Source organism: Trachurus japonicus, chromosome 16 (genome assembly GCF_045865225.1).
Source record: "Trachurus japonicus isolate A0001 chromosome 16, Traja_1.0".
NCBI lineage: Eukaryota > Metazoa > Chordata > Actinopteri > Carangiformes > Carangidae > Trachurus > Trachurus japonicus.
The window spans coordinates 16,251,656-16,278,187 of NC_140922.1; the positions used below are offsets into that span (position 1 = coordinate 16,251,656).

The following is a 26,532-nucleotide window of genomic DNA, read 5'->3' on the forward strand; positions in this document are numbered from 1 at the left end:
TACCTGGGGCCCCCAGAGGCGTGAAAAGCTAAAAATGCATAGATGTGACTGATGACATATGGCATGCTGTTTTGATTACCATCAGCTATAATCACCACTATAACTTGGCTATTGTATATTTTTTGGCTTTTTATTTGATAGTACACAGTAGAGATAGACAGGAAAGGGGGAATGACATGCAGGAAAGGGCTGCCCAACGCGGGATTCGAACCGGGGCCGCCTGCGGTGAGGACTGTAGCCTCTACATGGGGCAGCCGCTTTACCCACTGCACCACACACCGCCCCTTGGCTATTGTATTTACACAAACAGTTTTAAAAACATATGTCTGGCTCAAATAAAGTGTATTTCCATTTCCTTTGTAAAACACTTATGCAACACTGTTATGAATAAGGTTTATCTTTTATCATAATTTTATATTATTATTATTATTATTATGGTTTAAATGTATCTGGCACTCTGTTTTTTTCTCAGAACGCCTCTGAAGTGTCTCTTTGATTCAATCCTTCTGACACATACCGACATACGCAAGTGGAGGGAGTCTGTGTGAGAGTCTGGCTGTGCTGTGTGATTTCTGGCCATTCTTCTGTAGCTAATGACAGCTGACCTGAGGGCTAAGTTGCTTGTTACTGTAATGACCTGTAGATCTCAGCGGCAGACACCCTCTCACACGTGTGCACACACACACACACACACACACACACACACACACACACACACACACACACACACACACACACACACACACACACACACACAATCACAGAGTGCCAAACGGGATAGCTGAGTGTTAATGAGCTGATATTTGCAGCCTTAATGAATCTCCCTTGACTGCCTTTAATATGCCTTTGTGGCCAGCGCCCACTCATTTATACATTTGATGTGTGGGCACGTGTGCATCTGCATCTACATGCCACCCTTTGTTTTCATCTGAGCAGTGTGTCTCTGTGTGTTTGTGTATCTTTGTTAGCTCCAAATCATTACAGCTAGTTAGAAGTATGGCCAAAACTAGAACACAGAGCCGCCATCGCCAAAACCACAGATGTGTTGACCGTGGATGCGGTCATTAGGGTTTTTCTACAGCCAAAAGGACAGATGTGTTAGCACCAGTGAGCTATGTCCTCTTTAAAACTGCCAGCAGACACCACAGGACAAAGTTATTCAGAATACAACAAACATAGTGCAATGAAAAGTGTAATCCAGTGATCCTGCATCAGGTTTGTCTGAATTCTTTGTGATCTTCAGCTTCTGCACTGTGGACCACCAGTCTAATTCTTTTCCCTTTCTTTCTGTCTCACTCAAAATATAACCAAATGTTCTGTCCCTCTTTGACCTTTGCATGTTGAGCAGCAAGCAAGAAACAAACTGAATAAATAAATCATGAAGAGATTATATTTGCTAATTTGCCCTGTGCCCTTTGTTGCCTTGTTGATATGAGGAGTACTTCTCTCTGGATTTTATCGCTAAACTGAGGGTCTGCAACCTTTGTAGCAGATGGCTTGTTTACTTCTGATCTTAAATCTGATTTAAGATCAGACGTAACACAAATCTGGTGCATCTGCCTCTCCATTTTAAATTGAATCGTCATAACTAGGGGGCAGAGGAAAACTTGATGAAAACATTAGGATTTATTTTTTAAAAGCTATCTTTAGAGCAACAAAGGACATTATATAATTGCTGCAGGTGTAAAATTGCTGGAATTCCCTTTAAAATATAAAGTATTAACATCAAACTCAGATGAAACGTAGAGAAGATCTTTAACTTTTTCCCTCCAGTTTTGGGGACAGACAACATCAAGTGTTACCAAGGGCATTGTATTCAATATCTGATTTCAAGTCCTTTGCTGTCAGGCAGTGACTGAAGTCTGTGACCTACAGACATACGCAGACACTTTAAACCTTAGTAATTTTCTGTCGGGCTTGTACAGCGGCTATTTCTGACAGTTTTTTTTCTTTCAGAATAATCTTTAGCAGTGAGAGAGATGTTCAGTTGAACTGACGCAAGGTGACTTGAATTGACTTTAGTGGAAGCATCTTGGTCGCCTCGTCTCTGATTGGGATCACTGACCTGATGCGATTTCCCTAAAAAGATTTATCTAATGGAATTCTGCGTTTTTTACTCAGCATGAATATAAACACACTCAGAAACACTTAGCTAAAAGTGCACACTCTAACCTTGTAGTCATTGTTTTATTCTCTGTCTAATATGCTCAAGTAGCTCCAAGACAAAACAAAACAAAATATGTTACTGTCTAAATACTGAGAGGCTTCACAGTAAGTGCTGCTTTCATGCTTGGTTTACAGTAGGTTGTTTGAGTTTTACAACTCTGAGCACATCTGTAGGCATCTACTGTATGTCACTGGTTGATTTTTAGAACCTGAACTTGTCTATAAAGAAGAGAGAGCTGCAAGGTAGCATCCTCCATACATCCATACATAATGTGTGACATACCGCATCCCCATGCTAATGTAAGCAGGTGAAAAATAATGAGGGATGGTGCTCGAAAGCCTCAAAACAACTGTACTGGGGATTCAGAGAAAAGCCCGTGGCATGGATAAATTGCACAACACTCCTGTTGAAAGTCATAAATCTATGATTAGTCACAAGGCCCGACCGAACGATCACTCAGCGAGAGATCAAAATTTAATTCCCTGTCCATCACAATGCAAGGCCAAAGACTCAGCTCCAGAGGTCGATTGATAGTGGATTTTTAAAGGCTGATATAGTTTGGAGGAGGAAAAAGCCTATAGCTAATTAATCAGCTGATATCAGCCTCTAGTCTGTGATAGAAGGACTTGGCCGATTAACTGGTTATCCTCTAGCCCCTCCACTGATCTGTCCACCCACTCCTGCCTTCCCTCTATTTTGCCTCCCGATTCAACAGGGCGCCCTTGTTTTTATACAATTATTAATGCTCTGTATCACTTATTAGTCTTATTCTGTGCCATATTTAAAATCTGCCCACCTCTCAACATCCTCCCCCTCTTCTCTCAATCTCTTCTCCCTGTGTGTGCCATCCTGAATATAATGTGAGCTCAGCCTCTGGCTCGTGCAGGACAAGTTAAACTGATTCACCAGGGCAGAGCATAGCTTACAGACAGGGCAAAAAGCAGAGGACATCTTAAGACATTTTCTTCTCTTGAACAAACATGACCCTTTAGTTTTTTTCCCAGACGTTTTGGATAAAATTTGTGTTGGGTGGGATCAAGGCGGAAGCACAAATGCATGAAAGTGTGCATGCAAATTCTTAAAATACCCTGGTTCTCTACAAACTCTGGCCTCCTCTGTGTCTTTTAATGTATTTTTATGATCCTACCACTCACTCACTATGCTCTTCAGGGACTTGCATTTGTTTCTCTGAGAGGAGAAGGATTCCCTCCCTTTCTCTCAGTGCACTTTAAAGAGAACATCACAAACCAATTACATGAGGACAAAGAATGCTAGACATAAAGCAGAGGAATCTGACCTTTACTCCTCATTTTCTGCAATTTTTACATATCTGCAAGCGTACATTGTAAGAGTTGTCAGATTCTCTTCTTTAGTCTTGTTTCCTCTTTGATGCTTTCCCCACAATTTCTGTCTGGGGTTCAAAGGACACACAAAGAGCCCTGGACAGATGTATTGGTAAGATCTGGTTGTCTCTTATACTTTCACCCTCTCCTTTCACATCAGTTTACCTCTAATTTAATCCAGGTCTTTCCTTATTGTAATCTTTTATAATATTTTTAGTGTCACCCTCAGTTTCTCTCCTATATCCTCTTTCCTCTCACATGCATTGAAAGCACTTGTCAGTGATGTGTCCTTCCATCTCTGAGCCTATCTGCCTTCTCTCCTCTCTTGCAAAATGTCATCTTCAGTAATGCTCTCCCCTCCCAGCTGGCAGAAAAATGGAATTATATGGATCATACACTCTTGACATTTAGATAACAGACACAAGTGAAAACCCTGCATGGATAAATGGATGTACAGCATAGTTAAGTTGGTACGCACACACACACACACACACACACACACACAAACACACATATTCTGCACTAATGTGCTGTCTATCGTATTCCTATCTGTCCAGACAAGGCTGGTGATTGACTGCCTCAAAGAGGATTGCGTCTCTATCTGTTAAAGTGATCAAACTGCGAGTGTAATCTGTCAAGAGTGTGATGATACAGATTAGAGTGAAAGACAAGTTAAGAAGATGAAGGTAATCAGTTTGGGAAGTGACAGTTTTAAAGAACAGGATTAATACGATCGAAGATTACGCGCTACACTCTTAACGCCTGGCTAAGTCTTGCCAGCTGAAAAACTTAACAGATGAGGAGTGTGTGGTGTATTGAAGCATGAATAACAACTTAGTAGCTCACGGGACTTTTTACTGTGACAACGTGCTCAGCAGGAAGTACAACATTACAACAACGCTTCTTCTTCTCCTCACCTACATACATAGAGGGTTTTGTATATTTTAGTGGTGCCTCCTAGCGGCACTCAAATGTAACAGCGTTACAGAACACAACATCTCCTCTCCCTGTAAAACAATACTCTGGTTCAGTATTAAAATAAAAGAAGTGCGTCTGATCCCTACTAGGGAGACAGTTCTAACAGAGGTGATTCATTAATGCTAGAAATCAATGGCACAGAGCCTAATCTACTGTAATTACAGTGACACTCAGTTTAAATATATGAATCTGTAACACCTTGAACAGGATAACATAAAGGCAATTGCATGAATATATATGTGGCACTCTCATTTAACAAAACATACACCCACATTAACCAGATAGAGTAATAGGGAGGACTCTCATGAAATGTCAATAAACAACATAGTCCTGCTGCCACTTAGGCTTGACTCTAGAGCGTGCAGGGATTGGGGAACTGTGTGCAGGGGTCTGTGAGTGTGGTAGGGAGTCTGTGTGTCCATCACCAGTTCCAAGTGGAACGCGGGCCAGGTGAGTTGCATTCCACTTTTTTCCATCACTGAGTTGGAAGGTGTTTGGACCCACCTGCTTTTCCACTTGCACAGGTGGGGAGAATCTCGGGTGAGCTTTAGGTGTCGGGCGAGGAATCCTTATTCTCACCTTCTCTCCCTCCTGAAATGGAGGATCACGTGCGCCTCGCTTTGAATCTGTGTAGCGCTTCATCTTGTCTTGATTCCTCTCTACTGTGTCGCGTACTTTGTTAGGTGAAGGCGTCACAGTGGGAGGCAGAGGTAGAATGTCCAGCTTGGTGCGCATTTTACGGCCATAGAGCAGTTCATGGGGTGAAACAGATGTGGTGGCATGCGGTGTCGCCCGGTAAACCTGAAGCCAGGATAGCACAGCCTCTTTCCATGGCTGTGATTGCAAGATGGCTGTCTGCAGGCAGCCTCTCAGAGAGCGGTGGAATCTTTCAACGGCGCCATTAGCTGCAGGATAGTATACAGATGTTCGAATATGGCGCATGCTGTGTGAATCCATGAACTCAGCGAACTCAGCCGAGGTAAACTGAGGTCCGTTGTCGGTGACGATGGACTCAGGGTTGCCATGGCGACTGAAAGTGGACATCAGGAACTTTACAACATCTGCTGTCGTGGCACTTTGGGAGAAGGCAAGTTCAGGCCACTTTGTGTAATAGTCTGTTAGTGTTATGGCGTAACGGCAGGTAGGGGGAGCCGTTTCAAAGGGGCCTACTATATCAAGACCCAGTTTCTGCCACGGGCCCTCGGGAAGCTGGACAGGTTGCAGGGGAGCAGGATGAGTGGAGGCCGTTTTATCATTTGACTGGCAAGCAACGCAGGAGGCTATGCAGGTCTGAACCTCGGAGTCCATTTTCGGCCACCAATATAGATCTCTCAGGCGCTGTTTTGTACGTACAACTCCCTGATGACACTCATGAGCCAAAGCTATCAAGGTCTGGCGCACAGCAGATGGCACCAGGAGTCTCGAGCCTCTGAAAATGAAACTGTCTTTCACTGAGAGCTCCTCTCTCACCTTGTAGTAGGGGCTCATGTCCTGGTTCACTGTTCTGATGGAAGGAGGCCAGCCACGGTGAATCTGTTCACGCAGGGCTGTCATTTCAGGGCATGAAGAGCAGGCAGCTTCGAAATCAGCCACCGGAAAAGCTCGCAGTGTGGAGGAGATCAGAGCCACTATTTCAGGCTCCACATCAGCAGATGGCTCGGCAGGCAGTGGCAAGGGGAGACGAGAAAGACAATCAGCAGTGTAGTTTTGAGACCCTGGGCGATACACCATGTCATAGTCAAAGCAAAGTAGGCGTGCTGACCAGCGTGCCACACGCATCCCAGCTCTGCCTATCCCCTTGGTGGTCAGCAAAGTGGTAAGTGCCTGGTGATCCGTGCGCAGGGTGAAACGATGGCCCCATAAATATGTCCGCCATTTTTCTGTAGCCCACACACATGCTAGTGCCTCCTTTTCAACTACTGAGTACTTGCGTTCTGTTGTAGTAAGTGTGCGGGATGCGAAAGCCACAGGTTTCTCGGTGCCATCAGGCTGTATTTGAGCAAACACCGCACCTAGACCATAGTCACTTGCATCTGTGGAGACAACTGAGCGGAATGTGGGGTCGTAGAGGGCAAGGGCCGGACTAGCTACCAGGAGCTTTTTAACCTCCTCAAAACTGCTTTGAGCAGCTTCAGTCCATGTGAATGATTCAGTCTCTTTGGCACACTCACGCATCGGGGCAACGACTGTAGCAAAGCCTGGCAAAAATTTTGAATACCAGGACACAAGGCCTAAGAAAGACCTCAGAGTGCCTGCGTCGGAAGGGGGCGGGGCATTCCGGATTGCATCAATGTGTCCACGGTCAGGCAGAATCCCCCCCCGCAGTGATGACATGACCAAGGAACCGTAGTGTAGTCTGCTTGAAATGGCACTTGTCGTCATTCAGGACTAACCCAGCCTCTTTTAGTTTGAGCAGGACAGTTCTGAGGCTGCGGTCGTGATCAGCAGGCGTGGTCCCATAAATGATCAGATCATCTAGGTAGTTTTGTACACCAGGTATGCCCTGTAGAATTGTCGCCATCATTTTTTGAAAAGCAGAAGGTGCTGACGCCAAGCCGTAGGGCACCCTGCAAAACCTGAAGAGACCCTCGTGTGTAATGAAGGCAGTGATGTCTCTACTGTCCTCATGGAGAGGCAGCTGATAGTAAGCATTTGCCAGATCAATCGTGGAAAATACCGTAGCTCCTCGCAGGTTGGCCAGCAGTTCATCGATGTGAGGCAGTGGGTAGCTGTCGATGACCACCGCCTTGTTTGGTTCCCGTAGATCAGCACACATCCGGATTCCACCACTTTTCTTAGCAGTGACCACGATGGGGGAAACCCAAGCAGAAGCATCGATCTTCTCTATGACACCAGCCTTTAGCAAGCGATCGAGCTCAGCAGAAACAGAGTCTCTGACTGCAAAAGGCAAACGCCGCAGCTTCTGACGCACTGGTGTGATGTTGAGGTCCAGCTTAACCTTATGCATAAAGTTCTTTACACATCCAATGTCAGGAGCAGTTGATGTTGCAGTGTTTGTAGACATCACCGATGTGGGCGGCATTGAGGCTGAGGTGAGGACAGTATCCCCTCTGATGCTCAGGTCCAGGGCAATGAATAAGTCCATACCTAGCAGTGCCGTCCCTCTCTCCACTATGAAGAATGTTGCTGCAGCAGAGGTGTTGTCCATGTGTACTTGAGCATGCAGACATCCTAGTACTGGAATGTTGTCTCTTGTGTAGGTCACCAGCCTGGTAGAGGCTGCAGACAGTGTGTTGTCTCGGAAGAATGTCTGGTAGATGTGGCGTGGCAGTATTGACACAGCAGAACCAGTATCAACAACAAGTTGCATTGACACAGCAGGAGTAGTAGGAGTGGCAACCTCAACATTACATAACAGTCTCTTTGGGGCATGTGTCGAATTTTCCAGGTACAGTATGGTGACATCAGGTAACTGCACTTCATGCACATCACTGGATGGGGCAGAACGACACACCCTAGCATAATGTCCTCTTTTGCGGCAGGATTTACACTGTACTTTTGCTGCAGGACACTGGGAGGAATTTGCTAAATGCTTATCTGAGCCACATCTGAAGCAAGATTTGCGCTGGGAAGAAGATGCAGTAGCAGCCGTAGCAGCGGGGCGGTAGTTCCTTTTGTATTTCACATTGTGAGGCTTGGATTGTATAGCTTGCACTGCAGCACCGTTTGACTTAATTTTGTTAGCCTGCAATGCAGCAGCTTCCATCTGTGTTGCTAGTGTAGTAGCTTTCTCTAGAGTTAAATCGGGCTCTAACAACAGTCTCTCTCTCATTTTGTCACACTGCAGGTGTTCTAACAACTGGTCCCGAATCATTTCGTCTGTATTTGCATCAAATGCACATTTAACAGAAAGTGCACGGAGGGCAGCTATGTACTGATTTACCGTCTCGTGTGGAAGTTGTGATCGTTGTCGAAACGCATGTCGCTCCACTACGACGTTAACCTTTGGCAAGAAGTGTTTCTCTAGTGCTGTCACAGCGTCTTCAAAACTTGTACCCGTATCCGGCAGCGAGTAGAATATCCTCTGCCCCTCAGCGCCAAGGCAATGAAGTAGAGTGGCTCTCTTGCGGGATGTTGGCCAGGAGTTCCCGGTCGCATTTATAACTACCAAGTAGTTGTTGAAGATTCGGAGCCACATGTCGAACGGCATGGCCGGTTCTCCCGGACAAGGCAGGAACATTGCAGGCGCAGGAACGTGTACAGACATCTTGTCGTCTTAGTCGAAATCCTCGTCGCCAAGTTTGTGGTGTATTGAAGCATGAATAACAACTTAGTAGCTCACGGGACTTTTTACTGTGACAACGTGCTCAGCAGGAAGTACAACATTACAACAACGCTTCTTCTTCTCCTCACCTACATACATAGAGGGTTTTGTATATTTTAGTGGTGCCTCCTAGCGGCACTCAAATGTAACAGCGTTACAGAACACAACAGAGTGGGAGCGAGGATGGGTGAGAGAGAACGATGGGCTGCTGTTGTTGAGGAATGATTGCTCTCTTTCAGGCATTTATGATTGCAGATCCTTTTGAAGCTTTCCAGTGTGGGTGAGCATACAGTATGTGTGTGTGTGTGTGTGTGTGTGTGTGTGTGTGTGTGTGTGTGCATGCTCACTCTGTGTGGTTCATTTGTGCTAAAGCAGTGGATAACATAAGTGTGTCCAATAAGAGTGAGTGATCTTTTCTCTGGCACATTAGAGTATGAGTGCATGGATGGCTAATGATACTACAGACGTGAAAGCAGAAATAAACTGTAGGCTTAAACACACACACAAACACACACACACACACACACACACACTCACACACTCACACACACGCATACAGTACATGAACTCACAGATCCTGTTCTATGGTGCACATCAGTCCAACTTTGTTAAAGCTGGTTTTGCTGTATACTCAAAGATTGCGTAGCAGTTAAGACCCCGTGCTGGCCAGGGATTGAAATCCCGCCAGAACACTCACTGCTTTCAACATCCTGCTCTGTCTCCTTCCATCTCTGGGCTCTCCACATCTCCTTCTATCACTGTGTGTCCTCTCTATCGTTCCCAACTTCTATCCAGCCCTCTGTATAGCAGCATTAGTATGTATGGCTGTGTAGCTCAGGGTTTAGAGGTTTATGTCTCCTAATAGACAGAGATTTGTCCTGTCACACCAACACCCACATACAGCTTACAGAGAGAGACAGAGAGAGAATGACTCCCTCTGCTCTGTGTGTGGAGGGGAGAGAAAGAACATTTATGTTCCTGTCTTATCTCAAGAGAGAAAGGTTCCATTTCTGTACAGACAAATCATAAAGCATTCATTTGTGGCTTTCTCTTCTTTTCTCCCACGCTTTCCATCTTCCTTTTTCCCCCTCTCCCACTCTCCCGCTGCCTCTCTCTACCCCTTTCTCTCCCTTTTTTACCGGCCGTGATTGGATTAAGACCAAAGAAACAGAGTGAGGAGATGAGGAAGGGATGAGAGCTTATTAAGTATATGTGAGAGGTGAGATGACATTAAGCTATACAAAAAGAGATTGAGGAAGAGGTGTGTGTGACCATGAGTGCAAGAGTGTAAGCAGCGCTGTGTGTGTACGGCACATTTCTGTATTTATCCTCGCAGAAGGTAGGGCGAGAAGAGGGAGGAAGTGAGGCGTTTAGCTGTGGAGCACTTTAATCAAGGGGCGAGCAATCCTGCATGACCCACTCTGTCATCCATTATTGATGCCTGCCTCAGCCAGGCTGATGAATCATTAAGCCACTCATCAGGCCTGGGAATTCTGCCTCCTCCTCGGCCGATGACACTCATTTACATAAATCACACGCTGCTATTTTTCACACACACTCTCACAAACACAAACATACACCCACGTACAGTCACGCACACAAAGTTCATAGATTTTGGCTCACGTTGTGATGTGCATGGCCCACACTTGGTTTTCAAAGCGTTTTTCAAAAACACACATTTCTGTCATACCTGGAAGAGAAACTGACTGGAGCTGCGAACACAGAATTCAGACTGCGGCTTATACCGCTCACGTCAAGTGCTCCACAGCTGCAACACCTGCGTGCTCACAGATGAAAGCCAATATGTTCCACGTCCTCCGGACCTCACAATGTTTATTTGTTCCCCTTCTACTAGATGACAGATATGTTTTGCATATGTAATCCAAATGATCACACACAAACGCACAAAGAACTTGACATATGAAGAAAGGAGAGTGATATAGAGGAATGGCAGAGAGAAACAAAAAGAGGCAGAGAGAAGTAGATCTCACTGAGTTTGTGTTTACTTCTTGCCTCTGGGTTTTATGGCAGAGGAAAAGTGAAGAATCTTAGGGAAATTGATGAATACCCATGACATGCAGGCACACATACAGTACACACACCCGCACATGCACGCACACACACTCCACCCACACATTTCTTCTCATCTTTGTGGGGTTTCCCTCTCTTCTCGTCTCCTCTCCTCTCCTCTCCTGCTGTTCCTATGCGCTTCCTATCCAGTGTTCTAACTAATCCCGTACCACAGGGTAAGAATATACCTCACAGCAAGGGTAAGGAGGCCCAATAGCAGACTCATACAGAAGCGCACAATCACACCAAACATACATACACAAACAGACAGAGGAAACAGGCACCCTGCCCATATTAAGGAGGTAGCCAAGGCCTAGTGGCTTGTAGCTGGAGGCTGCTTGCAGACCACAGTGATCCTGCCATCCTGGCAGCACGCAGCCAGGACATTTCTGCACAGCGTTAAGCTGAGCGCCTGGCATCTTCAATCTGCTAAACACAGGAATGCTGCTACTCATGATAATTGCGGTGGGTTGTTCTTTTCCTCGCGGCTGATGTGAAGGCTAGTTGAAGCAAACGGCATGAATTATTGGTGCCTGCATCATGGCTAATGTTGCTGGTGGAAGTAAGTCTGATATAATTTGATGCATTGTTACTGATGCATGACCGACCCTGTGCTATCAGACTGTCCTCGTAGGTCCAATGTGTTCAGATAAATAAACATGAGAGTGCAGCAGAATGAACACACAAGAGAGCATGGCTGTATGTAGGAGTTCAAAATTGGTGCTTGTTATGGGAGATTCATTCCTGAAGAAAATTTGATTTCCCTGACCCACATATGTGAATTTTAAGATGTTTGGAGTTATTATAGCTTTAAAATCATGTCAGTGGGCAACAGCATACATTTTCTTGCCAAAGTGTATTAGGCATAGAATCATGTATATAGCCTACTTTTATTTCTTTTCTTTATTTGAGTTTCAGTTGAAATTATTGAAATGTGTTTCAGACAGTGCACGGACATAAGTAAAATCTTATACAATAATGTATTCCTACCATAACACTATACTTTAACACAATAATTAAGCTAGGTCTGTGTTGTTGTTAAATTGAGCCTATAGGTTGAACTGTAATTACCAGAGTACATATATCTCCAGGGTAATTAGGCTTACCCTATTGTTAAAATGTGATAAGGCCAGTCAATTTTTGTTTGTGTAGAACAACAAAGGGACAACGACAAGGAGCATGAGCAAGCAAAACTGTAAAATTCGAAGATGCAGGACAACATTCGGTCAATCATCCCTTTCAGTGCTGGGTACACACCTATGGAATTCTTTACCACCAGATATCAAATCCCAAACAGAATTAAAGATGTTTAGTGCTAAAGCTAAACATTGGCTTAAGCAGCAGCAGAAATGTGAACATTAACTTCTCTCAAGTCACTGTCAATACAGCATTCTACTAATGTTTAATGTATTTAATTTGTGCAATTTCTTAATGTAAATTTTGTAGCTGTGTTTATTTATTCATGATAACTATTCACTGTATTATTCACTGTATTTGTATTATTGCACTTATTGTAACGGTATTCAGTATCTTTTATCCTTCTTTAGCCTGACCAGGGACAAAGACTGCAAATTAGCTGAAGCTAGACGTCTTGTATGCATCGCATTTTTCATTCTTTGTGGCAATGTTGTATGTATCGTCCCTGCAAAATAAACATTAAAATAAATAAATAATACTAATCCTATCCTGGGAACAGTGGGCAGTACCTGCTCTTCTTCTCTCATCTCCATCACCACCCCTCCTTTTTTTTCTTTCAGTCCCCTCATCTTGTTCTGTAGCAATTTTTCCCTTGTCAATGGTGGGTTTTGATTTATGCAGTCCTTTCAATTTTGCCTGCATCAGTGCACAAAGTAAGCACATGGGGTCAGTGGATATTTACATTTAAATGTTGTACAACTGAATTGAAAGAAGAACAGTTCAACTTTTGTTTAAAATGTATCAGTCTGACACTATTGATTAAATTAGCTAGCTAACTGTAATTCATTCACTCAAATGACCCTAACTTGCCAATGTGTAGCGTCCCTGCTGAAGTATGTTCTCCTTACATTAACATGGGCCAAACCTTAGCCTATCATAACCCAAACCACCGAAGGGGGTGCTACAAGAAACACAATTATAAATGCACTGGAGCTATTGGTCACATGATGTCTCAGACCACAGGCTGTAAATAAAGATGGATGTAGCCTCTGTGATATCAATTGTTGGTTTCTGCAGAGCAGTTTAGAAGCCTGTGTTGGCCCATCCAATGTGGCCACCTCATCAGCCCCTGAGTCCACCAATTCCCATGGCTAATCCAAAAATGGATATAGAGACCAAAACCATTGTTGGATATTTTAACATGGAATTGACTTGTTTTTGGAGCCAGCCTTAAGTGGCCATTTGAGGAACTACAGTTTTTGGTATGATTGTGTTGGCTCAACCTCAGTGATACTGCTTAGAAATGACAAAAAAAAAAGAATAAGAAAGTGATGTTGTACAATATCTTTGCAGCACTGACACAGAGTTATTATTGTTATGTTATTATTTCTTGAGTTGTATTATACATCCCATAAAAACACTAAGGTCCAGATAATAGAACATAAATATTGTGATATGACCTGCTCGTGCACTCGGTGTGTTCCTTCCTTGTACGCCTACATTTACATGTATTGTGCTGTATACTACACAAATACACAGTGCACACATACAAGCAGTATATTACCAGCTACAAGGACGTTTGATAAAGTAATAGCTCAATAATATCCTGTTCATCTCTCTGAATCCTTGACCCTAACATTGACCTTTTTTCACTGCTTATTTCTCCCTTGGGCTGTCAGAGGTCGGAGGGTAAAGATGAAAGGTCAGGCAAGGCTGAGGCAGCAGAAATATAAAAGCGTCGCCTCCAGATTCGACAAACCGAAATGCCTGCAATCGGATTGGATTGTATTTGTCACTGATGTTAAATTCATGTATAAGTATTTACTGACTAAAATACAATGCTAAAGTTGCCATTTCCACAAAAAATATACATCTCCTATTTTCAACAAGAGACATACTGTAGGATACAAATGAAAATTTCAAGATATCACTGTATACATTACGTGTGTTATGTAATGCGTTTTAAAAATGTATTTCAGTCTCTCGGTTTCCTTCATTCAGGCTAACTTAAACCAGTCTGTGTGAGTGCATTGGTGCAATATGCCCCATAACAGTCTATTCTGTGCAAGGCACCGCAATGCAAGACATGAAAGCCTTGATCTTATGTCAACGATTTCAGGGAAGTGAAACTTGTTCATATGCATTAAAATTCCTCTGCTACTTTGATCTATAAATGCAAAGTGTCTGCTTGACTTCTTTCACTCGCAGTTATTTTTAAAAATTGGCGTTATGCACATGAAAAATCGAAAGAAAATATGATCTGAAGATCAAGCTGAGGATGAAATCCAAGCCTCTTTTTTCAGAGGTAAGCACCTAGGTCTCTGCTGGGCTCGGAGTAGTTGCTGGGCTTCCTCTCAACCAGGAGGTGCTGGTTCACAGCCCCTCTTTCAGTGAGTCATCCCTCTCCGCTAGAGAAGAGATAATTAATTTGTCTGAGCTGCTCTTAACCCTGGCCTGCATGTCAGCAGCGGAGACACACACAGGCATTCAAGCACACTGGTGCAAATATGTGTAACGCTGCACATGCACATGTGCATGCTGGCACATGTGCACGCCAAGTTAATGGAGCCATAATTGCATCCATCCACACATTTGTCTGTGTGTGAAGGCACGTCCAGGTAGAGCAGCAGAATGAGAAGCAGCCGAGTCTCACAGCAAAGTGGAGGTTATTGAAAAACAGGAAATCTGACCATCAAATAAAGCACTCTCTTTTCTTTTATTCCTTCAAGGACTTTTCAGCAATATTGCTACTGTTATATTACTCCCAACACACAAAAACCACCATATAGGCATACTGTGCACACATATGCACACAAACAACACACACACACCCACACACTAAGATTCAAAGACCTAAACAGTGGAACCTTTGACCTGCTAAAAAATGAATGGGCTGGGGAGATGAGACAAAAAGCAATAGTAGAGGGAGACAGGAGGGGTGTCAGGGAGGTAGGGACGAGAGCAAAGGTATTGGCGAGATAAATGTATGAAGGGAAAGACAGAAGGCAGTGGCAAATGATAGTTTGGGGGGGAAAAAAGAATAAAGGCAAAGACGAGAGATACAGAGTTCAGACTGCAGGGGAAAATCACTCCAGGAGAATAAAAGAGGATATGACCAAACCTTGAATGAAACATGACATCCTAATGAGTGTGAAACAACAACGCTTTCATCTCTTCATCTCTCACCTGTCGTCTTGCTTCCTGCGTTTTGTCAGGACTTGGGCAATGAAACTCTTTTGATAACGATGATTTCAGGTGTTTGTGCGTATGATTTTTGTTTGGAGCGTGTCTTTTGGTTTTCTACCTGAGCTGGTGTTCCAGATGGTTCATCAAACATCCCATAATTATCAAACACTCACTAATTGTACGTGAGTGTGTGTGTGTTTATGTGCTGGTGTGTCTCCAGGTAATTATCTGATGCTGCGATCACTAATGACCACACAGACAAACATCTGTCCCAAGGTAATATACAAAATGAGAGGTTGGCCATCTGTTGTGTCCGTGTGTGTGTGTGTGCGAGTGTATGTACGCACAAGTGTATGATAGCTTGTGTGTCACTCAAAACATGCATCTAATGTTGGAATCTGCTTTTTTTAAAATAATTATTCGCACATCTCAATATCAAGATTTTGAAGCAGCCTTTGCTCCTCTTGTATTAACAAACAAACTATAACAAAACACTCACATCCCACACACTGTAGCCTCCAAATGTGCTCACACACACCCACACAGAGCTCACACAGATCAACTCGGCCCCACAAACATCCTTACCAGTCAGGCCGCCAAAGCAGATTTTACCTCTCAGACATCAGACCCAAACAGCACAGATGCTTCCAATTCATAAACCGGCGACTTATGTCTGATCAGGCTTTTAGCCAGATGGAGGGTTAGAAATGTGTACTGTGGGTGAAAGATCATCCTGTATGTGAACAAAAAAAACAAAAACATTTTTGTTGAAATCATGCAGGGTTGTGAATGTGTGTGTGTGTGTGTGTGTGTGTGAGTGTTGGTGTGCATGCTTGTGTTCCCAGTGTACAGCGGATCAAAGAGACGCAAATAAAGAATGAATCAGTCGTGAGCAAATTGAATAGAGATCATTTCCATCTCAGAGGTGAACAAGCCAGCGAGCACACTCAATCCGAGGCACAAAGACACCTTTGCATAGGTAGAGAAATGCAGTTGTACTTTTTTTGCGCTTCCTCTCTGACATTCCTGAGGGTGTGATGCGCTGTTGTTGAGAGACTGGCGGGTCATGCCACCTCAACCAACGGTTTCATTTACAAGTTACACAAAACAGCACAAAGAGAAACACAGAGGAAACCTGCTGGGTAACAGAAAGAGAGGAGAAACCACATAAAAAGCTGAGAATGAGTCAGAAAATGGTGAGGCAACAGAGGAAAAGTCGGCACATTTCCTCCGTGGAACCACCCGGGTTATCAAGCAGAGGTTATTATGCTATGAAGCACTAATGAATTCATTAGCTAAATGAAATGTCAATAAAGGCTTGAGAGAGTGTTAAAATCAATGCCAACTGTCTCGCGCTCCCCCTCTCCCTCCTCTTTCTCTCCATCCTATCTCACCCATCTGTCCCAATTATCCACCTTTCTCCCCACACACTCTCTCCGGAGTGTTGAGTGTAAACCGTGATGGAGGACATTAGCGGTGATCAGTGGGAGCACTTTGCAGCGGTCAGCAGGAATGGTCCAGTCATATAGGGCTTTAGTATTCAGCAGCACTCACCTGCTCACTCTCAAACTGCTCCACCAGGGCCTGATGACTGAGCTTGGTGTGTGTGTGTGTGTGTGTGTGTGTGTGTGTGTGTGTGTGTGTGTGTGTGTGTGTGTGTGTGTGTGTGTGTGTGTGAATTAACATTAGACTTTATCAGTGTGAGCAACTGCAGCATTATGGGCCTTGACTCTGAAGTGGCCTTTCTGGCAACACAAAACTCAACAATTGCCACAGCTGCTTTTAACCAAACACCTTTTTTTTAATTATCCCAAACTCACATTTAACTGATCGTTTTCTTTCTGGCTTTTGTTGAACTTCAAAAATGTCAAGATGCCATTCATCGTCCCCGGGGTGTTCTTTGATACTATGCTGATATATCAGTTATTATTATGATCCTCATTAGAAGTGCACAAAGGTTTCCCTGTATCGTGTTTACGCCCATGAGCAAACTGGCACGCCAAATGGCAAGCCAGTTGGCTCATCTCACCTCTGTCCCCTCATGATGGTTTAATATTTGTAGCTAAGTACTTGACTCACTCTGAACATGGCCGTGTTTTTGTGCAGCTTAATAGTTGTTTCAAGATAATTGTTCAGGGCATATGTTTAAATGCCACCTCATTTACATAAACACTGCTCAGCTCCCTGCGGAATCAATGAAAACACGAGGGGTGCAAAGGCAGAGTCACTTCCACATACACACTCATTCATGCTGGCGCATTCGCACTCACTTTGACACTGTGCTGTGTAGTCAAGGATTCATCTGTTTTCTGCAACGGAGGTGAAATATGCATCAAAGTGGTCTTCAGTGGAAGAGCAGCTAAGTATGCACGCACACAAGGCTATAATATTCTACAGAGAAATGGTTTCTAAAAGGACACAAGGAGACAGTGCGGAAGGGATTCGAGGATTTCCGGTCAAGACGCATGAAAATAAATTGAAAGAGTATCAGTGAGGATCCATCTGGATTGGGGAATGCATCAGAGTTGTATCTGTCCACACACAAACACCTTTATGTTGCTACATCTCTCCTCCTGTCCTCCCTCCATGCTGACACCAGGAAGAGAAAACCTTTGAAGTGTTAATGAGAGTTTGAAGAATGACTCACCAGTGATGATTAAGCACTAATATACATACGGGAACCAAAATTTAGACACGTCCAAGAAACCTATCACAAAGACTAATTAGTGGTGATAAAGTAGTAATGAGCAAAAACCTAATCTAGACATAGCGCAGCACTCCACAGGGAAGCTAACTAAACAACAAAACAGAGAAGTCTTAACAAACACAAGAGGATTTGTTGTAGAGGAAGAGGAGGGTGGGGTATCGGGAAGGCTGCTCCATACCATTCGCATGGCGCCCAGTGTTTTCTTAATGCTGCAATGCTTTATCAAAGTGAAGACACAAGAAGTTACCCCTGACAAATCCCTGTTGTAAAATCCTTTGTACTCCACTGATCTGTGCTAAATCAAAGAGCGGATACTGTAGCTGTTGGGCTCTGGCTGGCACGGCATCCTCAACAATGGGATGGACAAGTGTAAAAGATGCTGCTCAGCATGTCTGACAGTCTGGAGGAGGTGTGTTAAACTCACTCTCTCACTCCTGGCTGAAGTTTCACCTAACACAAGAGGTCACTTTTGAACTGCTTGGCCACTGTGCAGCCTGTTTATCATACTGACAGGCTCATAAATTGGCCCATGTCTAAACTAATATGGATAAATCTGAAAGCGCGTCTTTTTTTTGACCCTCCATACTCACTTTGCCAGCATTTTCCAACAGCAAAAACCTTTCACATATAGCTTTATCTACATTAGTTTGGCCTTGGGGGTGAAAGATGTCCTTCCCTCCGTGAATGACACCGATTACTGTAAGTCTGCACCTCGGAGAGAATAATATGTATTCAGCTGCTATCTTCTGTTTACGTATGGTCCGATCCCAGCTGAGAGTGTGAAACCCCGAAGCTGGTATGGTTACGTTGATGAAGTCTGAGGGCTTGAATTCCTCTTGCTTGAATGGTTTTCTTTGATGCTATTTCTACTTTTAGGGGATATATATATAAAATTTTCGTGGACTCAACAGACTCCTGTCACATCCTATTTGACTACACAATGTGACAATTCAACTAAGCCTTTTTCAGAGACATCATTAATAAAACTAAAAATGGCTTAATACCTCAGTTTTAAGGGCACTGCTACTGTGGGTGCTGCTCACCGCTGCATTAAGCTGGGCAGGACAGAACCAACTTTAACGTTATCAGAAGCATCTTAGTTTTTTCTACTATGATGAGTCTAAACAACTATCTGAGGTAAGACGGATTCAGATAGGTGAATGCACTATTGGAACATTTCACAAGAACTTGAAAACATAAGCAAGAAAAAGCAGTTTCAGATGTGCCATGCCATGTATAATCCAAGTACAATTTGGACATTTTGCCAATGTGATACCTGAGTTTTGGGACAGAGCCCAAAAAGAGAAAACTGACTTGAAGGAATACAGGCATGTTTCAAACCTTTTTTTTTTCATTGTCACAAAATATGCCAAATTGCTAGCAGCTTGTTACAAAGAAGAGTAAGAGTAAGCTCTTCTTCCAAGACCAAACTTGTTGCGAGGGCAATAAAAAATGAGTGTCTGTTGATGAATGGGCTCGTGTGAGACGGATGATTCAATCAATTTAAATCTAAAAGGGAAGCCCTAATTTGCAGGAACTGAGAGATTCACACTGTATATGCAGAGTGTGTACAGTCATTATCTCCTTTGGTAGTCTTTTAGCATCTCAAAATAATTTGTGTTTGTGCATGTGTGTGCAGAAGTTTGCAAGTACATTACTCTTTCCAGCATCTCTGGCACTGTCTCTGCTCAACACTATTCGCTCATTCCTATCACATAGTGAGTGCGGGCCGAACATGACAGACTGGTAATGACTTGAGTATGAACACACACACACACACACACACACACACACACACACACACACACACACACACACACACACACACACACACACCAGCTGCTCCTTTCCTCCTTTCTCATCAAACTTGTCATCAGCTCCGCCAGTTTGTCTCGTCTCACATTAAGAGCTCATGAATAATGTGTGATTACCAGAGACTCTCCGAGCAGCTCATGCACCCCCATTCAAACAGTCCAAGATATCATGTACATATTTACATGTACTGTGATTTCCCTCACTGCTCTATGGGCCTTTCTCTCTCCCTCTCTCTCTCTCTCTTTCTTTCACACACTCAGTCTTTGTCTCTGTAAGTGTACGCACACACAAAAACTCCACAGCAGGCTGAGAGTTGGTTTGCAAATAAATGCCAGTCTGGTGGCTCAAAGGAACCACGGGCACCAGGAAAAGGTCAGGGAGTTACCCTACCAGGCTGGGCAGGTCGCGCACACACAAAGACACACACATGCACACATGCACACACACATGCACACAAGCACACTAGCACACCTAACAAATACTCCCCAGGTAATTAGTGTTATTTTCAGCTGGGCAGCTCATCTCCTCCTGAAAGCACTAATGTAATTTGATTCGTTTAATTCCCAAAGCCATGAGAGAAAGAAGGGGGCATGGAGGGACAATGACTTCATGGTTGGATACCCAGTTTCTCATCTGTTTAAAATATTCACACCTACAGTCTTCAAAAAAAATCTTTATTTTACGCTTCAAGAAAAGAAAAGATCATCCCTGGCAAATATCCATCTCTGTCATCCACCTCCTCTCAGTACTGTAGATGACAGTGCCTGTGGGTCCTGTTTTCTTATCCATCGTGCACACTTTATACACATATTTAAACACACTCTCTAATTGTTAGAACTTCCTATTACAACACACAAATACCCTTACTTTGACCCTTATCATGAACTTGCCCCAGGAAAAAGAAGAACAATTAAAAACAAGATATCATCTCACTTTTTTACAAGAGCAAACCCACAAAGGCACAAACACACCCTACTCTGTTTCTCTCTCACACTCTCACACACACACACCTACGGAAACCCGTCAAGACCCACATGTTTTCCTACCGGTGAATCACTGGTTGCAGCTGGACACAGCGGTCCTCTGAAGACTCCCTTGACGCGCCGAAAGTGTCCATTGCTCAGGTGTGTGGAGCTGATCACCAGGTAGTAACACGCGCTGCACGCCATCCCGGGGCCCTCACGAGGTTTGGGGCCCATGAAGCGGCTTTCCTCAGTGTCGGGTCCTATGGGTGTAGATGGTGACCCGGAGTGGAAGGATGTTGTGCAGGTGGGGAACGGTGCGTGGGAGGACGTCTCACTCCTGTCCTCCTTTAGAAAGTCTGTCTCTGTATATGGAGGGAGAGACAAGATGAGGATGTTCTCTGAGGGAGAAGACTGTACCTGTCCATGTGTTTGTTTGTGTGTGTGTATGTGTGTGTATGTGTGCATGTTTGCGCGCCCATGTGAATATATGAGAGGCAACAACAAACAGAAAGCAAGAAACAGTGACAGGCTGAGAGACAGGGATGTTACAGTATACTGACCGAGCTCTGCTGCTGCTGGAGTCTGCGCTTGGCATGCTGTCGTCGGTCGGGCTTAAATAAATGAATGAGCGCCTGTGGAGTGTCAGAGGAAGAGAGGAATCCATCCTTAAGTCCCTGCTCCACACACACATACACAACCACGCAAAAAACGCACACACTCTCTCTCCCTCCCTCTCTCTCGCCCTCCCCGCCTCTCTCTCTCTCTCTCTTTTCTGTCTTTTTCTGAGTCCACTGGTCCAGTCTGTAAAGTGTACGTAGCCTCAGCCGAGCAGCAGCAGCAGCGGCAGTTGAAGCCCAAACGGGGCTCTCAGACACTCTCGCAGGTGCGCGCTCGCTTCACGCACGTCGAAGGGGAAAGAAATGGAAAACATCTGACCCTCTCTCTCTTTCTCTCCTTCTTTCTTTCTTTCTTTCTTTCTTTCTTCCTCTCTTCGCTTTACTCTTTAAAATCGCCCCGTCTTGTGAAAGAAATTCCGCTGTTGCGAGGTTGGGAGACACGATAAATCCACCCGGAGCAGTCCTGTAGTTATTATCAGGTTCCAGCGCAGGCAGGCTGAAGTGATTCAGATAATTTCTCAAGAAGGAAACACTCTCTCTCTCTCTCTCTCTCTCTCTCTCTCTCTGTCTCTCTCTCTCAATCACTCTCTCTCTCTCTCTCTCTCTCAACCACTCTCTCTCTCTCTCTCTCTCTCTCTCTCAACCTCTCTCTCTCTCTCAACCTCTCTCTCTCTCTCTCTCTTCTCGGGGGCTGCACCGGACCGGATTCGTGTCTGCTTGCAGCCTAATATGCAGCCCGTGTCGGTGTGTGGGTCTGGGACAGGGGAGATGACTGCTGCCCGCGCTGCTCTTGAGTAACTCCGAATTTCATCTCTTTCCTCCAGAAGGACAAGGGATAAACTTTATTTGTGAGGTGTGTGTGTATATGTGCGTGTCGTATGGCTTAAAGATTTGTGCAAATGAGCCACAGACGATATGTTTTGTGTCAGCCCCTTGCTCTCTCTCCCCCCTTGTGTTACCCACCTCCAACCCTCTCTCCCTCTCCTTTTTTTTAAGGGCATCAAAGTAAGCGCCATGCTTTTCCAAGGTCTCGATATCATCAGTGGGGAAAAGGAAACCTCAGTCAGTTGCAGCCTCGGAGCTGATGGTTACAGATAAAGGGCTCTTTCACCGACCCAGCCTGTCTAACTGCGCCGGGTTCCGTCAAAGAGCAACTCGGAACCAGCTGCAGCTGAACCTCGGTCTGTCTCAGCGGCGTATGGCGCTGTTCACCAACACGGTGCTGAAACTATTAAACTGCGAGCAGCCACTGCACTGCACAGCACTGCACAGCACTGCACGGCGCGTCATGCATATTCAACCCAGGATTAGGGTGCCTTTTGTGCTCAGCGTCAACACAGAACTGCTACAGACAGCTCAGGGTTATACTGGTATACATAAGCGACCACTTAGTTCCTTTTCTGCTCCTTCTAACTTGATGTACACAGCCACAAAGGAATATATCCATCATCTTAGCATTAAAAAAAAAAAAAAAAAATCAAGTTCGCGTTTTTTGTGTGCGTGTTTTTTTAGGACACCTGTCAGTTCCTGTGAAATACATGACTCTTATAGGCCACTTATCCACCCACGACACCAGTCTTGAGATTTAGTGCAGCATTAAATGCAGCTTTTAAATAACTGACTCCAGTGGTGACTGAATCAAAAGTAACAGAAACCTAAAGTGCTGCTGTTGTTTTGATGCATGAAAAAAAAAGAAACTTTCTTTTCTTTTAAAATCTTTTATTCAACAAACACCCAAAGGACACCTTGAAAAAAAAGAGAGAACCTTTTAGGTTTCTGCCACAAGTTCTTCAAAACGTGGTTGATCCTTGTACTTTTGCAAACTTAATATTCTCAGCAGCCTCCTACTCTTTGTCAAACTGTTGCTCCTCTGCAGCCTACTCATTCTCTCATCCTGCAGCCGTTTCCTGAACTTCTCAAAGTCCTTCCGGCCAGGCTCCTACCACCCCTCCCCACTCCCCCCGACCATGGCCCTTTGTAGCTGCATCACCGCATGAACTGGCCTCAGAGCTTAGAGTTATTCAAAGCAAAGTTGCGCTTTGGTTTTGATCAGTTATAACTGAGGGAGTGTGTGATGATGCTGTTTTTATCCGCTCCTACATGAGAGGTTTGTTCCCCGTGGACTCTAGTTCCAGTAGACAGAAGATGAAGCATGGCTGTCTATACTGTACTCACATACAGGTCTATTAATGGACTCCTGCCATCCTCCTCTACACACGTGCATTTACGAGCTCAAAGAAACACTTATTAACATGTTTAGATCACAATGATAGTCAGAGTGTATTGTGTGGTTTCACAGCTATGCTGTGAGATCTATACACCATACATAGAGAAAACATGTCAAGGATTTATTTCTGTGCATTTTTCATGTCTGTTCCTGATCATATTTTACAGTAACCTCACATATATTTTGGTTCTTACAAAGTTAATACAAAAACTAATGAAGAAGTGAACTCTTAACTTGTACACAAATTCAAGGACATTTGTTACAACCTTTTTTCTTTTTTTCTTTTTTTACACATTTAGCCTACATCTTGGTAATCTCAAAGTTTAAGAATTAATTAAAGCTCCTGATCTTTTATCACTCCATAATTGCTGTGGATTTAAAGGAAGAACTTTATAAAAGCACAGTGTGATCCTGTCTCGATATTTTTCTGTGGAGCTTGTGGCTTTACACTACAAACCTGGAGAAGTTTACTTTCTGCATTGATATAAGTTTACATTCTGATTACAATATGTTTTTATTAAATCAAATACATTTTTTTGACAAAACAGTAGATACATGACCCACAAAAGCAATGGACTGGTCGTAGTTTTGAAGTTCTGAGACTAAATCAAGCATTAAATATTCTTCCACTCATTAGGCTAAGTCATAAAAACCCAATAAAATATCTGAAAACCCATTAACATGACCTTTTTCAAACATCATGAACTCCACTCTCTCCAGTGATTTGCTGTCTGTTTAGCTGTCCAGACTCTTTTGCCAGTTCATTGTAACCCTGAGGTTCAACAATGTATTTGTGTTTCTGTGTGTGTGTGTGACTGTGGCTGTGGCTGTTTACACTGTACTGATGCTCATCTATCCCAATGGCCAGCATTATCAGTTGGCTGGTTCCCTGCTGCTTTGCAGTTTAAACTCTAGCATCACCCCGCCGCTGCAATTTCCTCCTGAAACTGCCGGCCTGAAACTCCACAGATCATATCAGCACAACTCTCTAATGACAATAAAGGTGCCTGGGTGGAAAAAAACATAAGTGTGCTCATGTCCACTTATAGACACCTTCACATATGTACATGTATGAAATTATTTGCACATGTCTTGCGTCAGAGATGTAAACATCGTCTTGATGCTTTTTCTCTGCCACTTTGCCGCCTGGGAATACACTTTCCTCACACACAAGAAAAAGGAAACCAATTTCACGCAGGAAATTGCCTCCATACTATCTTCTGGCAAAAGCTTTAGTTAATGTCTCATACACTTAAGCAATGCTAGGTAATGTATTTTCTATGTCCTGGGGTGCCACTGAGAGCGAAGCAGCAGCAGTAATGAGTGTATCCTGAACAATCAGGTAATGCACAAGACAATGGCACAAACCCCGAAGGCTCCTTGATAGTGATGCAAAAGAGCAGCTCCTTTTTTTGGTCAATAATGTTCTAATAATGTCAGGGATCAGACAGCATACAGTATGCAGGTGGGTGATGCAGAGTGATTCAGTACCTTCAGAATGGGTGAATGTGCAGCAGTAGGGTGTGGGGGTGGGATGGTGGTGGTGGTGGGGGACTATTTGCACTGATCATCCACAAGAGGAAAACCGCTGTGTATATTTTAAACACTCTAATTCCCTGAAGTACCTCCCCTCTCCCTTGCTCTCTCCCTGCTCCTGGTGCACTCATTACTGTTGGAAATGATGCAGTAACACTGAGAGGGGGGAGGCGGGTGGGTGGCAGAGTCAGGGCGAGAGACGTACTGGGAGACAGAGAGAAAGAAAAAGAGAAAGAGAGAGAGGCAGAAGGCAGAAGGCAAAATCTTGGTGGTATCTGTTTTCCCCAGTTGCTGCCTCTGGCTCTTTTCTTTCCCCCCTCTCCTCTCTCCTTATAAACCGCTGAAATATTACAGTTAGGTTTCGGCACATATTGCTGTCTTTTATGCGCAGTGGATGAGAATTGCCTCTGAATGTATTATGATCCAGACGTGGCTAAGTTTGTGTGTGTGAAAGAAAGTAAAGGGGAGAGTGCCTGTGGTGTGTCTCCGTGTGGGGCAGCGGTATGTTGCCTCCACAGACTCACCGTGGCATTCCTGTGAAAATACTATGCAAAAAATGTGTCTAAGTGTGGAGGTAGATAAATATGCTCACAAAAAAGATGTCTTTACCATGCTGCTAAAATAAACAAACCCAGACTTCCACAGAGAGGGGTGGGTGAGCGTGATATTTTTCTTCAGATAAAAATTGCACGGTTCAAGGTAAATTGTGGCTCTTTTTCAAAACAAAATTCAATTTATGAACACGACCTATCTGAGCTATCATTCCAGCCTGAGATACCATCAAGTACTGTATGAGTGGTGCTGCATGCGTGTCCCCATATGTTTGCACCTATAAATTTGTGGCCAATGAAATTAGGATTTACCACCCTAATATGTGCATTTGTCTGTGTGTGCTGATGAACTGTGAGATTTATTGCTTAGTGTGTTTGTGTATGTGTGAGCATGAGTGCACCTGCACAGCTTGTGTGTGTGTATATTTCACTGTGAGCATATGTGTGCTCACCCTGTGCCTGTTACTGTGTGTGTGTGAGTGTATGTGTATGCACCAGTGAGAATATAAAAATGCCAGGAACAGTTGTGTCTGCATATGGGCTAAGCCATGCACACATTGGTCCTGCACTGCAGATTGATAGGAATGAAATATTCTGTAATCTAAATGTAAATGGAAGCAAAATTTACCGGTGGGTTCTATGTAATTACCAGTGCCACAATTTATTAGAGCTGTGTTTGTGTAAGGTGGAGAGCAAGAAAGAGAGAATATGAGAGAGAGAGACAGAGAGAGTGAGAGAGAGGGAGAAATAAAGAGAACAAATGAGGGAGTGTGGAAGGGCTATCGCAATGACAGAGTAAGAGAAAGGATGATTTATATTTAGTTATGGTTTAATGGTTGAGCAGTGTAGGTGCAGGCTCACTGTGAAGGGAATGGGAAATAAGAAGCTGGTCAAATCTGGTCCGAGGGGTCCATCGAGACAGTACCCAGAAGAATAGGAGTGGAATAG

General features: G+C 44.0%; 1 protein-coding gene across 1 annotated transcript in view; it reads right to left on the reverse strand.

Moving 5' to 3' along the window:
* The window catches only part of znf804b (zinc finger protein 804B), a 37,357-nt gene extending 16,330 nt beyond the window's left edge, over positions 1-21,027 (reverse strand). Inside the window, exon 1 of the mRNA XM_085802130.1 lies at positions 20,735-21,027. Coding sequence (XP_085658256.1) covers positions 20,735-20,887 — 153 coding nt within the window. The 5' untranslated portion in view covers positions 20,888-21,027. The remainder of the gene's footprint in view (positions 1-20,734) is intronic.
* Between the last annotated feature and the right edge of the window lie 5,505 nt (positions 21,028-26,532).